This window comes from Ochlerotatus camptorhynchus, unplaced genomic scaffold (genome assembly GCF_037179485.1).
Source record: "Ochlerotatus camptorhynchus isolate MF236.1 unplaced genomic scaffold, CSIRO-AGI_Acam_v1.1 ptg000539l, whole genome shotgun sequence".
In the NCBI taxonomy this organism is placed as follows: domain Eukaryota; kingdom Metazoa; phylum Arthropoda; class Insecta; order Diptera; family Culicidae; genus Ochlerotatus; species Ochlerotatus camptorhynchus.
Window position 1 is genome coordinate 1,932,603 of NW_027041022.1, and position 15,844 is coordinate 1,948,446.

Below are 15,844 nucleotides of genomic sequence, written 5' to 3' on the forward strand. Positions count from 1 at the left end.
CTCACATTTTTTGCTCTTCCAGTCGGTTAGACATAAGAAGCCGGTTTATCATCACTTGAGGCGATGTAATTCATGGGATAATGAATAAAAATTGCACACAGCCCAACTCAGATTCCATTGTTTCTTTGTAGGGTGATATCTGCCGCATGGAGAAAACGAAGAAGGGAGTCAGCAAGGGATGTGGAAGCTATAAAAAGAATCCCCCCCCCCTAGCAAGCTTGAGACGAACATTCTCCTTGGGCTCCATGTACTCTCGGTGGTAATGAAGAGTTATATTGATCTGTTGTTGCTCCATTTACCAAGATATATAACTTGGTTCGGTGTGTTTGTAGACCAGCATAGCATTTCTTTGTAGCAAGGATTTGTAGCATCGGATGGGAAACACGTTTTGAGGGTTGATGTAATCGTATATTTTAATTATCGTGTCCAGTGGGGCAAACACAAGCGACACTAGTGTTGGAGCATGCAATGTTGCAAAACCAAATGTTTAATGTTGAATAGAGCTGCTATCAGACAAGAACGCAATTTATTTTTTATTGGTTCAGTTTGTTTTATCCGGATAGCACGTTCTGTGTACTTAGTCAGGCCGACAACACATTTGCGAACTGGAAAACGTGATTGTACACATCCCAGAGATATTATGACAGCAAAAAGTGACCATCTGATTGCTTTTTTTTTAATTTCCTGTACTTTGATGTTGGTCAACAAGTTGTGCAACTCTAGATTACGATTGTTTGACATGTTTGAATATAAAAGATCTAGTCAGATTTCAGTCGATACAATCAATCACGGATTTGTGTCATCAGACACGTGCGTACACATTACACATCCGATTGACCCTCAAGCACGCGTGCATCACACACATCATTCAATGCCGGACGTGAGCCGAGGTTTTGATGTTGGTTTAAATAATAACTAATAACTAATTTTACACGTGACGGAATCCATCTTTAACACAAAGAATGACACGTAAACACATATGTAATGTAAAATTAAGTGCTCCAACACTGGAAAGTTCGTTGCTCGACGAAAAGTACATGTGATTGAGCTGAATTTTGCGTCCAATTCGATGTCAAAATTTACGCTCGTATATGTCAGTCTCAGAGCACCTAAATCTGCATGGGTGACGATGAAAACTTTTGTTTGGCGTTTGATTCAAACCAAATAAGTATTTGTCACGTTCGACTAGTAAGATAATAATACAGATCTAAAAAGCCCGACATAAAACGTTAAATACAGCCATTTGACTGACTGCGTGAAAAATAAATTTTCAGATACATCAACCCGGGTCCAATCACGAAATCCATCCTGCAGCAGTATGACGATGAGCTGGACAATACGTACTTTCGGCGGAAACCGACATCGTTCCTGGCGGGGAGTGGCGGTGGAGGAGCGGGGGTTGCGATGGTAACTGGGAGCAGTGCCACGCTGCCGGCCGGAGATGCGAGGCGGTGCACCTGGATGCCAATGGACGACGAAGCCGTGCGGATAGAGGGACCAAGGTAAGTGAGATATAGTCAGAATGGAGGCGCAATGCACATACCCTCGGAAGTGGTTGGTTTTTCATGATATATACAGAGCTCACAATTGTAATTTTACGACTTTGTTATTTTTATCGTTCCAACTTCAAACGTTCGTTCATACATGCATTGCTGTGTAGAACAGTGTAGAATTAATTTTATCTTTTTTTTTCATTTATTGCTGTAATAACACAAGTAGCCATTACTTTGTGTCTATCCCTGAGTTCTATTTTTAGAGCAACTTTGAACTACCACACTGAAGTGCGATTCGTTTGTTCCGATTACACACTGAAATGGGTTGGAAAATAATCGTTTTCTTTTCTGTTTACTTCTCTAAATAACTCATCAAACTACCATCATGAACTAAGACCCTCAATTTCTTCATTGCACAAACTTTCTCGGTCTAACTCTAGTCTTCTTCTTCCGTCGAAAAGAAGCCTATCGCTTGCTATTCCCACTATCTCCGTTTCACCCTTTCTCTCCCCGCAACCTAGGCCACCACACCAACATCAACAACAACAGCAACTACTACTACAACATCAGCCCCAGCAGCACCACCAACGACTGCACTGCTCGTCGTCGGCCACTGAGTTGGATCGTCCCAGTCCGACCAGTATGCCTAGTTCACCATTTATACTGGACGCCCCTCCACTGGTCTATCCATCGGCGAAGGCTGCAGCCTATTTGAGCCACAGCACCGAACATTTAGACGGGTAATGATGCCTGAAAATAGTCATCATCCTAAATCCTCCCACCCTCTCGGTGTCTGCTGACCCACCCAGTGTGGGTGTCGACTTCTCATTGTGTTTCTGTTGCTCTCAGTGTGTGCGAGATGTGCTTTTTCTGGTGTACCCCACTTCCTCCTCACAGCACTGACGAAAGTCAGCCGGTTCATCAACATGTACATATGTGTGTGTGTGCGCGTGTCTCTGTTTCTCTCTCTTGGTGTGCCTCTCAATATGTGTGGTGTCAGTCGCTTTCGGTGTTTTTAAATGGGTCTCGTTTTTCCGAGTGGTTTGCGAAATTTGACTCCATGTGGGATGAGTTTTGATGTCGGTTGTGCGTATGTGGTCGATCCGGACTAACATTAAAGCAAACATTTAATCTGAATCGATGGGTTAAGTGTGACGTAACTTGGGAGTCGAGTTTCGAGAGGGGAGTATGTTTAATTAAACCATAATTGCAAATTAAATAGCTTAGTTAAACAAGATTTTTGTAATTTTGATCCCGTTTGGAAAATTTTATGAGCAATTAGAACTTATTTATGATAAGATTATTACCATCCTATATCCTCATACAATTGCAGATTTGTCCTTCCTTCACTCAAAGGAATCTAACAAAATTAATTAGTATTCGGCATATCGGCGATCGATCAAATGGCATTCGGCCAATTGACCCTGTTTACGTGTGAACGGTTTAACAGCTTTAAATCCGCTTCTTACACAAAGCTGAATATACTAGTGGAGAAAAGTGTTGCATGTGCACTATCATAAAACTTCTACACGCAAAACAAATTTCTTTAAGTACATCCAATTTAAGTTTGGATTTATTACATCTACTAGGGGAATTTACGTATTCTCGGCAACCTAAGCAGCGACCTTCTTTCTATAGCCTTTTTCTCTATGGAACGCACACATATGCAGTATTGGTTTGTTTACAATCTTTTGCTGCCAGCTGCTCTAACAATTTCAGTCGAAAGAATTGTCAAAAACTGTTTTGAAACGCTTTTACAAAGCTCCAATCTTCTCTAGTGAGAGCGAGTATTGCCGGCAACCAGTTTTTCTTCGGCAACCGTTCCATTTGAACTGCATGTAAATCTGCTGATCTATTATCGGCAACTCGAAATCAGCTACAATTTGTAGTGCGTGTGTTTCATTTCAAGAAAACCCTGCTAGATTGCTTTTTCTCAGTGGTAAAAATATAGTCAAATTGAAGCTGAAAGCATAAAGAATCGTTTGCATGCATTCAGCGAAGTGTTTTCGTAAGAAAATCTAGTGAAAATAGTGTTTCAATTTGGGTTGCCGAAAATAGTCTGTCATGCCGAAGCCGTCATTTCCCCTATATATGTTTCACACAACAAATGTCAAAGCAGTGACTGAAGCATACAAACAAGGTTTTCCAGAATCCATTTTTTTTGTATAAAACCTTTACGAGATGATCTTCAAGACGCAATGTATTTGGGGAAACAAGCTTTTTTTTTCGATCAGTCCGCATCGTGCTCTCTTGCCGTGCATCTATTTGCTTATTACTGAAGGAAGTGTTACTGCTACCTAAGCTACAACAAACTTAAACAGCACTTTTCAGTGCTCAAAATTACCTAGAAATGTTTAACCTTTTTCGACTCTTATTCCTTTTCGATCCTTGTTTGAAACTTACCCGAGGTAATCCTGCTTTGATATCGATTCGAAAAATTCTTCAGATTCTTATAGTAATCTGCTTGAAAGTCGATTTGGTGAAACGTTGTACTACCGCCATGGCGCTTAACACCAAAGAAAAAGGCAATCTCTTGATCCCTCTTCTGATAAAATTTACTTGGGCATTAAATTTGATATGCTCACGGCTGATGAGAATGATCAATCATCCAGGCAAACTACCAGTAAACTTTTCCGACTTAACGCCAAGAAGGAAAAGCTCCCCCCTATTGTCATTACCATTTCTGATTTCCATGCTCTTTGCACGGAACTTTTGTACTTCGTTAAATACAAATTTTCACTTCCAATCAGTGCTGATAAAAAGCATTCCTTCTACACTCAACTTAGCTGAAAATGAAGACAACCTTAACAGATAGACCAACTACCTGCATGAGTTTGAGTTTTGACATAAACACATTCTCTTGATCAAAGCAACCTCTGAGTATCGAATTCTACGTTTGTTTTTGTTCATTCGTGGCTGGATGTTTATTATCGCCTGTGTTGTTATCAATATTAATATTCATCTTCATCTTGGTGGGAATGATTTTGAGAATCAAAGGAAAAATGATTATTTTCATATTACACAAATATACTGCTGTAGAACGTGTTGTGTTGGTTGTTATACAAAGATTGATGGAAAATTATTGCCTCGTGCTGAATTGATGATAATATCGAGGCTTTAGGCTCTGGAGTCGACAATATTCAATATAATCATTTTGCCCAAAATTAATACGATTTTTTTGCTTTTAACGAACAAAACGAACATAATTCATCTACACTGGTCAACACGTGAATTCCATGTATTAGCTGAAACCTTGGACCGATTCAAACGTCTTCTCAAGTATCTTACTGAGAAGCAGCACAATATTTTTTACTTACGATACCAACACTGAACGTGTGTTCAAGGTTGTCTTGAATGAACGGCGCCGACTGGGATTGAACCCAGGCCTGCTGGGGTGAGAGGTAATCACGCTTACCACTACACCATCGGTGCCGTTATTTCTGAACATGTCCCAACTAAAATGCATACTGAACGGTTCTTTTCAGGGCAATACTTAAGAGTATAAACAGAGAGAACCCCGCTGGAAATCCTATTTCTTCACAAAATACAAGCTCTTGCTGCAGTTAACACATAACATTTATTATATAAGACCACGTAGTCCTACGATCATCATTGCGTTCAACCCTATATGGCTAACCCTTGTAGTTTTTGGATTCTGGACCCCCATCCCTTGCTAAATGTCAGGGCTGGTAGCGAGTCACTTTTAAGTGACTTGGTCACTTTTTAGTGACTTGGTCACTTTTTTCAAGCCAGTCACTAAAAAGTCTCATTTTTTAAGACCAAGCACTAAAGTCACTTTTTCTTGTAATCAGTCACTATTTTCAATTTTTTTAGCGTGAATTTATTTCAAGATTGATCATTCTTTGTGACGTTAGTCGTCTTTCTATATCTACAGGGTGTCTGCTATTTTTTCTAAATAAAATTACCTGAGTTTTCCAGGTTTTTTTTTAGAACTTTAACGTATCAATTCCAGGCTTATAATAAGAAAGCTATTTTTTAGTGCGTTAAAAATAAGCTTTTTTTTTGAAGATCAAAAACTACAGAAAATAGCCCAATAGTTTTTAAGGCATGGAAATCAGTTTTAAAGAAACAGTTTTACAATCAAATCCATTGACTGTTGAAGTTTAAAACTTATTTGATTTTTCATTTGAAAAATAACTTAAAAGTTTACTTAATTTGAGTAAGTCCAAGATCTAAAAATATTCAATATCCTGAATTTTCGTATTCCATGTACAAGTTTGAAGAGATATTGAAAATTTTCAAAGTGCCAGAATTAAAGGGTGTCCACGATGAAATTGCCACACACAAAATTGATTCGCAAAATTCGAGTTTTCATCCGATTGCCATCAAATTTTCAGGGATTGAGAAATAACTATTAAACTTCATTTTACCATTTTACTCGTATTTTATTTACAGTCCATACGCAAATGCCCGCACCTTGGCCTTAACCCCGGCCATAAGATTCTGCACAACCTGTGAATCAACCGTTTTTTGCATGTAAACCCATACTTTCTTCAGTTCCTCGACTGTCTTCACTACCTTAGGTCGTTTAAGAAGGTGCTGCTTCATAATCGCCCAGTACTTCTCGATGGGGCGGAGCTCCGGAGTGTTGGGAGGGTTGAACATTTTCGGCACGAAATTGACCTTATTGTCCGCATACCACTTCAGCACGTCCTTGGAGTAGTGGCATGAGGCCAAATCCGGCCAGAAGATTGTTGGGACGTTGTGGGCCTTCAGGAGAGGAAGCAGCCGCTTCTGGAGGCACTCTTTTATGTAAACCTGTCCGTTCATCGTGTCCTGGGTCACGAAAGGTGCACTCCGCTTCCCGCACGTGCAGATGGCTTGCCAAACCAGGAATTTCTTCGCAAATTTGGACATCTTCTGAGTGCGGACATGCTCCGGAACGCTGAACTTATCCTTGGCCGTGAAAAACAGGTTGCCGGGGATCTGTTTGAAGTCGGCCTTCACATATGTTTCGTCGTCCATGATGCAGCATTCAACTTTCGTCAGCATGTTGAGGTACTACTTCCTGGCACTGCTTCTCGTCGCGATTAGGGGCCTTTTGTACCTTGAACGTTCGAAGCCCAGCCTTAGTTTTGGCCTTCTGGACAAAACTTCGGCTTAGGTGCAGCTTCTTAGCCACATCCCTAACGGAGGCGTTCGGATTTCGGTTGAAGGCCCCAACTACGCGGTTGTGATTTTTGGTGTTGTACGGAATACTTTTTCCTTCACTTCTGGGCTTCCGATCGGTGGTCAACCGTTCCTCGAACCGCTTAATCACTCGCGACACCGTGGAATTCGCGATTCCCAACGTTTTAGCGATGGAACGATGCGAGAGATCCTTGTTCTCGTGATGAATGCGCAAGATTTTATCACGCACGAGCTGTTCTTTCGACACCATTTCCGCGAGTTTTGGTCACAGGACTTTAAAACTTGCAGGATGTAAATAATTCACTATGAACTAAATCCACCCAAATTTTCATTAAATTCTACCCAACGGTTAAAAAGTTAGAGCAATTTCATAGTATGGCAATTTCATCGTGGACACCCTTTAGGGAAAAAAAAAAGATTTACTTCTTGAAAGATAAGCAACCTTCATGGCATTAACTTCACAACAATTGTAGGAAGTTCTGAAAAGTTCTGAGGAATGAAAGGGAATGCTGAGAATTTCAATGAAGCTCCATAAACAAACTGCGGGAACATAAAGAAATTTAACACGCTGAAAGTATGGGAAACTTTCTTGATGCTTTAAGAACCTTGAAGCGGGTTTTTTAGCATCCGAAAATTTTCAGAAACTTTTATGAAGCTTCTAAAATTTCAGAGAACTTCACAGGTGTTAAGAGCAGAGCTTAAAATTATTGACTGCCTAGGCTCAGTGTGAAAGCACTGCACCATTCAATCCATTGCTCTGTGCAGACCGTTTGTACCAAACGGTAAAGGACGAGGCAATGAAAGAACCAACAAAAACATTCAGTCACTCACGAGCAGGCGACGCACATCGCTTGCCTTCGCTCACACAGCATGTAGGTAATTGAGTAATTTTTCCATAAAAAATGCACGCTCAGTCATTCAAAACAAATATTGGGTACCATCACGGCAGAATAAACGTGTTGACTGAGCTACTGACTGAGTGCTCGGCTGTCAGTGACTCGTTTACCGCTGAATCATTCAGACTCTCACGAGGCAGTGAATGATGAGGCAGATGGCAGTTTATATTCATATCAAAATGACTCAATGAACCTGACTGTTTTGCGCACTGGTTATAGAAAACTTGATGGGTATTGTGCAATTTTTTATAGAAGTTCTAAGCACATCAGAAAAGCTAGATTTAGAGTTCTTTGAGGAATTTCAGATCTTAAGAGCAGTTCCCGTAACTTTAGTTAAGACTTTTGGAGTAGTTTAAAGATCTTAAATAGTAAATTTAGAAAAAAATCAGGATAGTTCCATGATGTGCTGAAAAAAAATCGAGAACCCTTAAGATGTTCCGAGAATTTCAAGGAAATACAGAGACTTTCAGAGAATTTATGAAAAATTCAGAAATATTTCAGAAACTACCCAGAAGTCCAGAGAATTCCAGGGAAATTTAAAGGTATTCCATTCATTTCCGAGCAGAACCGAGATCTTCAATAGAATTGAGAGCTTTAAAGAAGCTTAGGGAACATCAAACCGATCAGAGAATCAAAGGGCCGTTCAAATAATTTCAAGGAAATTATAGAAACCTTAAAGAAGTTTCGGGGAACTCTGGAAATTTCCGGGAACTTCAGTAAAGCTCTGAGAGAATTTCTGGAACGTGATTAAAATTATATGAACATCTGGAGAACGTGTGAGTATTTTAAGGGTGTTATATCATGGAGATTTCAATAACTTAAAAAAATGCGAAGCTCTATTTATTAAAAAAAATGCGAAAACTTTTAGCAAGCAGCGATATCTAAAAGGAATTCCAGAGAACTTAATATTAATATTTTTAGATAGATAGTTTCATGATATTTAGCGAAGTTCCGAGTACTTCGATGACGATCAGATAGCTTCAGAATAATCCCATTAACTTAAGCAAATTTGCAGCAACTTACAAGTAGTTCCGTGGAATTATGGGGTATTCAAATAATTCTACGATTGATCCCAAAACGTCAGAAGTCAGGGAATTATGAATGTATATCAGAAAATTTGCGGGTTTTTGAACAAATTTGTAGAACTTCTGGTAAGCATAGATAAGTTCAGGGAAAATAAGTGAGCGTTTATAATGGTTATAATACTTAAGGAAAATTGTCGAAACTTCAAGGTAAATCAATCAATTTCAGTAAAGTTGCGGGTTCTTAAAAAATACTGATAAATTCAGGGCAGTCTAGAGAACTTTAAAGAAATTCAGTAATCGATAAGGCAGTTTTATTAACACCAAAATCCAGTGATTATATTAATTATTTCGTTCTAATTTCAAGAAAATTGCGGGAGCACAAAAGTTTCAGAAATTTATAAAAACATAGAAAACTTCTCTAAAGGACAGTGGTCTTCAGAAATATTTCGAGAACTTCATAGAAATCGATGGAGTTAAAAAGTTAATTGAAGTCTTCGCATAAGTTCAGAAGTTCACTAAAGCTTAAACATTTTTAGGACGGTTCAATTAAGTTCAGCGCAGTACAACATGCTTCATGAGAACTGCAAAAACTTTAAAGCAGTTTTGAGAATTCCAGAAAAGAACAAGGAACTTCAGAAAAGTTCCGTTAACATCAGAGAAGTCATATCAATTTTAAAGAAGTGTAGAGAAGTTTAGAAAGTCTTATACAGTTCAGGGAAGTTTAAGAATTTGTTGAGAAGTATTATGAGCATCAGGCTAGTTTCTTAAACTACAAAAGAATTTCAAGGCAGTTTCATTAACTTCAGGAAAATTTTGGAACTTTCAAGTAGTTCTGAAGACCTCAGAATTGTCCATTCCATATTTAACGGAGATTTCCATTTAAATGTTCCTCAAGATTTCGATGAAGCCGTGATGAATTTTTCTTGCAATTACATTGAAATTATTCACAATAAGAAACTCTTTGGAAGATACTCCCATGAATTCGTTTTGGATTTTCTTTTGAATCTCACTCCTTCCCTTAGAATTCTACTCACATTAAAAGTGTTCTAAGAATTCATTGGCATTTCTCCACACAAATTCCTTTGATTTTTTCTCATATTTTTTTTTTTGGCAAACACTCCTAAATTTATTTTTCCAATTCCTTTGAAAATGTCTTGGAGTTATTTTAAGATTTAATTGTAATCCTTCTTTTAGTATTTTCAAAACAATTTCAAGGGCTTATGCTCCGGATTATTTTTCTCCCATAAATTTTATAAAATTATCCTCAGAATGCACTTGGAATTTTCCTCTGAAGTTCACAGGAGTTGTGCTCATCAGAAATTCCTAAAAGTTTTCATTAAAATTAACTTTTAATTTAATACAGGGTTTCTGGAAATCATTCTCAAATCTTCACATGAAATCGAAAATTCCTCAAAACTACCTTGAAAGCATTATATTTTTCTGAAAGATTTTTTCCCCAGAGCTCTCTTGGAATGAGATCCTTAGAAAGTATAATAAAATTCCAGGAGCCTTTAAAACTGTGCATGTAATTTGACTCCAGATTCTTGAAAATTTCTTGAAGTACTACAGCCTTTAAGCCCAGAGCTTGTTAAAATTTAAAATTTCTAGGAAATATACATGTTCCTAAACTAAAAAAAAAAATAAATAATTTATTACTGAAGATTGCTCCACTGTGGATCTATGAAGTTCAAAGTGTGAATGAAAATAACGTGAAAAAATAAAAGTTTATATTTAAAAATTCATTATTTTATTCAAAATATCCTAAGCAAGAAGATTATTAAATTCTCTGAGACTTACGGGTATTTTAAGGAATTATAAAATTTCATGAGGATTCTCGGTTTTCCAGGGTTTTGCAGTAATACCGTGGGTGTGGACCAAAACTTTGTATTGAATTTTTCACTTTAAAGCTTCATATGGTACATAAAGGGTGATACGGTCAAAATTTGGTCAAGGGAAAACGCGTGTAAATCGGTGAAATCGTTTATTTAAAAAATCAAATTAAATTTCTTTTGCAAGTTCAATTAGTATAAAATTCAGGAAAAATATTCAGTTAGGCTTCCGCTTTTCCAAATCCGAATTGCCGGGCCTTACGCTTGACCCCTGCCATCAGATTTTGTACAGCCACCTTGTCCACCTTCTTCGCCGCAGAAAGCCAGTTTGCCTTGAACTGCTGCTCGCCCTTAGCAGTTTTTTTGGTCTTCTTTAGGTTCCGCTTGACAATAGCCCAGTATTTCTCAATTGGGCGGAGCTCTGGCGTGTTGGGAGGGTTCTTGTCCTTGGGAACCACCTGCACGTTGTTGGCGGCGTACCACTCCATGGCCTTTTTACCATAATGGCAAGATGCCAAATCCGGCCAAAACAGTACGGAACAACCGTGTTTCTTCAGGAAAGGCAGCAGACGTTTATTCAAATACTCTTTCACGTAAATTTCTTGGTTGACAGTCCCGGAAGCTATTAAAATGCTGCTTTTCAAGCCACAGGTACAGATGACTTGCCAAACCAGATATTTCTTTGCGAGCTTTGACAGTTTCATGTGCTTGAAAACATCTGCTACCTTTCCCCTTCCTTTTGCCGTATAAAACTCCTGTCCCGGAAGCTGCTTGTAGTCGGCTTTGACGTAGGTTTCGTCGTCCATTACCACGCAGTCAAACTTCGTCAGTATCGTCGTGTACAGCCTCCGGGATCGCGCTTTGGCCGTCGTATTTTGTTTATCATCGCGATTTGGAGTCACTACCTTCTTGTAAGTCGATAGTCCGGCTCGTTTTTTGGCTCGATGCACGGTTGTAGACGATACACCCAGCTTATTTGCGGCATCTCGGAGAGAGAGGTTAGGGTTTCGCTTGAAACTACCGGCAACTCTCTTTGCGTCTCAGCGGCTTCCGGTTTTCGATTTCCCCCCCGATCCAGACTTCCTGGCTGTCGACAAACGTTCCCTAAACACTTTAATTACATTTGTAACGGTTGATTTGGCAACTTTTAGCGATTTTGCCAACTTTGCGTGCGAGTAGCTCGGATTTTCGCGATGCGCGAGCAAAATTTTGATACGCTGCTCTTCTTGCTTGGACGGCATTTTGACAACTGAAGAGTGAATTCCAAAATCAAAATAGGAGCAACATTCTACACACACACACACCTTCAAAATGAGGGGTGTTCAGGTTTTTTAAATGCAAAATTGAAAGAAATACGTCAAGTTGATATTGACCAAATTTTGACCGTATCACCCTTTAAGTGTTTATGAGATACAAATTGACTATGTCTGAAACATCAAACATTTATTTGGTGTTCCATCATAATGACTACTTTTCTTCTCTTAGGTCACTTTTTAGTTACTATTTTCACAACTATAAGTCACTATTTGGTCACTTATTTCTTCAACATGGTCACTAAAATCACTATTTTTGACAGCAGTGATCGCTTTTAGTCCTGAAATGTGTATGGCCCATGGATAATTACCACCCTCCTTAACCTGTCTACGGAGTTTATGAACAGCCCCTGAGCAATGAGCTCAGGAGGGAGATAGCACAAACCTTCAAATGTTGCTGTACTCGTAAATATCGGAAACGCAAATAGTGACGTCATTGTAGGGAGCGATGCTGATGTTGACGTTATGTTCGTTAAATTTACTACGCAGTCAGTGGTGAGAGTAAATCTTTTCTTCGATGCAAATACACTTAAAAAAATAACCACCTATTTTTTTGAAGATCGAAAAGGTCGAAAAGATCGATAGAAGAGAACGATTTTTTCGATATTTTCGTGGACAATGAATCGATCTGAGAAAAGGTCGAAAAGATCGAAAGAAGAGAACGATTTTTTCGATATTTTCGTGGACAATGAATCGATCTGAGCAATTGGAAATCGGGTTGAAAAAAATCGATCCAAGATCGCCCAATCCTAGCACATAACGAAAGGCTCCCCAAAAGCAGCTAGCTACACAGAAAAACAAAACTACCCACCGCTTGGGTTTTTTAAACTCAAATTTGAGTTATTTGACCTCTGCCCGTTTCATTTCCTCTCGCTATTGTTGTCAAAAATAGAACGAAAGATTCGACTCAACCGTCTAGTTCCGTACGAGAAGCCAAAATTGAGTAATATGCGATATACCCAAATTTGAGTTAATTGAACTTAATTTTGGGTAGAAAAAATTGAAAATAACTTAGCGATGGGTAATTTTTTTTGCCGTGCTTAAATGCAAACTACTTTGAGCCGGTTTACCCAAATTTGGCTTATCGTACGGAACATGGGAGATGAGTGAAAAGAACTTAATTTTGGGTTGTTTTGAATTTCTGTGTATAGTCCATTTTATGAAATGACAGGAGCTGGTTTGCCTGCCAGAATTTGATGATATTGATATTGCTTCTCACAGCCGTTAGGTAACCGCCTCCTGTCAAAGTTCATTCATGAGTTGAACCAGAAACGTCTCATAAAATGCTCTATTAAGGCTGCCCTCAAACGCCTTCAATTCACCGAAGAAGGAGGAAGAAGCCACACCGCTACTGGTCGCCAGCGTTGCCAGTATTCCAGATTTATCTGGATTTTCCAGATTTTTAGTCGTCTTGCCAGTTACACAGACATACCAACAATCAATACGAAACTAACGATTTTAAATTGGCTCACCACTTTAGTAGCCTATTGGTCCCAAGCAAACGATTAACGTACCCTATTCTAGTTGAAATTCTATTACTACACTATGTTTGTTTTGATTCGCTATGAAAGTTTGACAGATAACATCAGGGGTGTGTGGATTCATGCAGAACATGCAGGGGTGAGTGAAATAGCTTGGGACTGCTTGGGACCGTTGTTCTGGTACTGAGTGAGCCAAAAATAATAATGATTTTCTTCGGGACCCAGTGGTCTTAGAGTTACCTCTATGGACATACTACGTATATTTCCAGTTTTTTTTTAAACATGTTCCAGATTTTCCCAGATTTTTGAACATGTTGCTTTAAAAATATCACTACAGTTGATTTACCATCTAACAAAAAAATAAAAATCCAAATTTGCTACTTTAATTATTAAAGGCCATCAACGTAGAACATTATTGTAATTTTTAAGGTAATTCTGAAAATAGTTCACAGTCAAGTGTGAGGCAAATCTCTTGTGAAATCAAAAGAAAAACTTCAAGCGTATTCTGAGTAGAGTTCCATCCATTTTTTTTCGGGCTTCGTGGTCGTGCGGCGTCACTCGTTGATCAGGCGTATTGTGAGTGCCACGAAGTGATGATTCGATTCCCGCTCCAGCCGGTCTGAGAAGAGTGTGACGGTCATTCTGAAGAGTGCACCAAGGAAATTATTAAGAATATTTTAAAAATTGCATCGAAAAAAATGGGCACAAAATTATGCCAATTCTTGGGAATTATTACCAGTTTGAGGGAATTGTGGAATTGGAGAGTAATTTATAAAAGATTACAAGGGGTAATGCTTTGAAATCTGAGAATGTTACTGGAAAAATTAGCATATTATCAATATTATTTTAGGAGAATCCAGAAAATAAGAATGATGAAATTCTAAGATCATTCAAATGGAATTAAAAAAAAAGGATGGGGATATCCTGTGAAGAGTTCCAAGTAAATTCAGACTAACAAAAATTTTCATGATCTGGGACCCAAGAAAAATATAAATTCCAGAATTTATAATCATTTCAAGATCGTGAGACTTCAAACATGATACGATCAGACTTTCATTTTAGTAATACTATAAAATTATTCGTAATGGTCATGCGAATACTGGAGTTACCCGTAGTTTAGGTAAACTCACACCCACGATGTATGGGAATCAACACTTCAGCCAGGTGAATTTTGCTTCATAATAAAATTGCCTACTGGTCTATTGGGTGTTGTGTGTTGTATGATGTCAAGAATTAAATTGTAAATCTGATGAACCTCAGGGTAATATTAGAATTTTTTAGAACTAATGCTTAATTCTTTGCTTCTCATTCTTTTTAAAACAGTTACAGTTTAAAAAACAATTCGGAAAATATTTTCTGCAGTATTTTACCAACATATAATTCAATTTTTGAACTGCTGCGAAATGGATATTTAAAATTTTTGAGAACACTGTGTCAATACTTTTTAACTTTTGGCTGATTTAGCAATGCTAACAAGTTATTTGCTTTATATAATTTATTTAAACATGTAATTCATAACCATTCAGGTACTTTAAATAAATTCCAGATGACTTTATGCTGACCGAGTTTTACGGGAGATTGGCACATCATTTTGATTTCAATAGCATTATGTTAAAAACAGGATTTTTTGAAGCATTCCAGATTTTTCCAGATTTTTCCAGATTTTATATTATAACTGGTCAAAATTTTTCTGAAAATGACCTGGCAACGCTGCTGGCCGCAGTAGCTCGTCGTGAGCCACTGTGGACCATCTATGCCAAGCGCGTCCCTCTTTCCAATCAACATACAGCTCACCAGCCTTCATCCGTGTTGAACATCTTAATAGCTCAGGATTACTCAACCATCACGACGAAACGGATCTTTTCAGGACCACCATAAATTATTGTTGTTTAAGAGTTAATTTTCTTGGAACGTTTGCTCGCCTTGCTGCCAGCCACATCACCCCAAAGCTCTTTGATAATGTACCCAGCAACCTAATGTTTGTTGTCAAATGCGTAACAGTATTGCAGTGGTACATACAAATTCTCGCAGTGACTGAATACCACATGGCCCTGTCAATTAATCAGAAACACTTCGAAGGCAAGGTTTTCTCCAGGGCGAGTTGAAAATTTTGACAAGAGATTCGTCCAATAAATTTTCGCTTTCTATTATCTTTTGAATAAACTGAAAATTCCATTTAAATTCATCGTCAGGAACTATTTTCTATAAACTGCAATGCATAAAATGCATACAAGTTTACAAATTTAAAATAATATTCATATCCAATTGTCAAAATCCTACATAAAAATATTTTAAAGATTCACCACTTATCGAAAAAAAACACCAAAAACATCACCAATTTGACCATTCATTGCACCTAAGCTTGAAAATTGATAAGCATTTTGAAGCTATTTATCAACATACTGATTACAAGATTCACATTGAATTTGACCAGAATGAATAAGAATGTTACAATATTTCTACAAATAAGCGATATGCATTGATAGAAGAGTATCCCAAGCGGCTCCGAACTATGAATGTGATACTAATTGTAAGTCATTTGTCCTTCCCTTGTGCTGCTACTGTTACATTTTGAATCGCTATTAAACACCAGATATAAAATGAAACGAAACTGCAGCCCAAAATGCCATTAATTTTTCAACCTCACGGTCAGCAC

At 38.1% G+C, this 15,844-nt stretch overlaps 1 protein-coding gene across 1 annotated transcript in view; it reads left to right on the plus strand.

Annotated features, from left to right (window-relative positions):
* The window catches only part of LOC135713158 (uncharacterized), a 459,682-nt gene that overhangs the window by 424,151 nt on the left and 19,687 nt on the right, over window positions 1–15,844 (plus strand). The window contains exon 7 of the mRNA XM_065236272.1: window positions 1,275–1,502. Within this exon, the coding sequence (XP_065092344.1) occupies window positions 1,275–1,502 (228 nt within the window). The remainder of the gene's footprint in view (window positions 1–1,274; window positions 1,503–15,844) is intronic.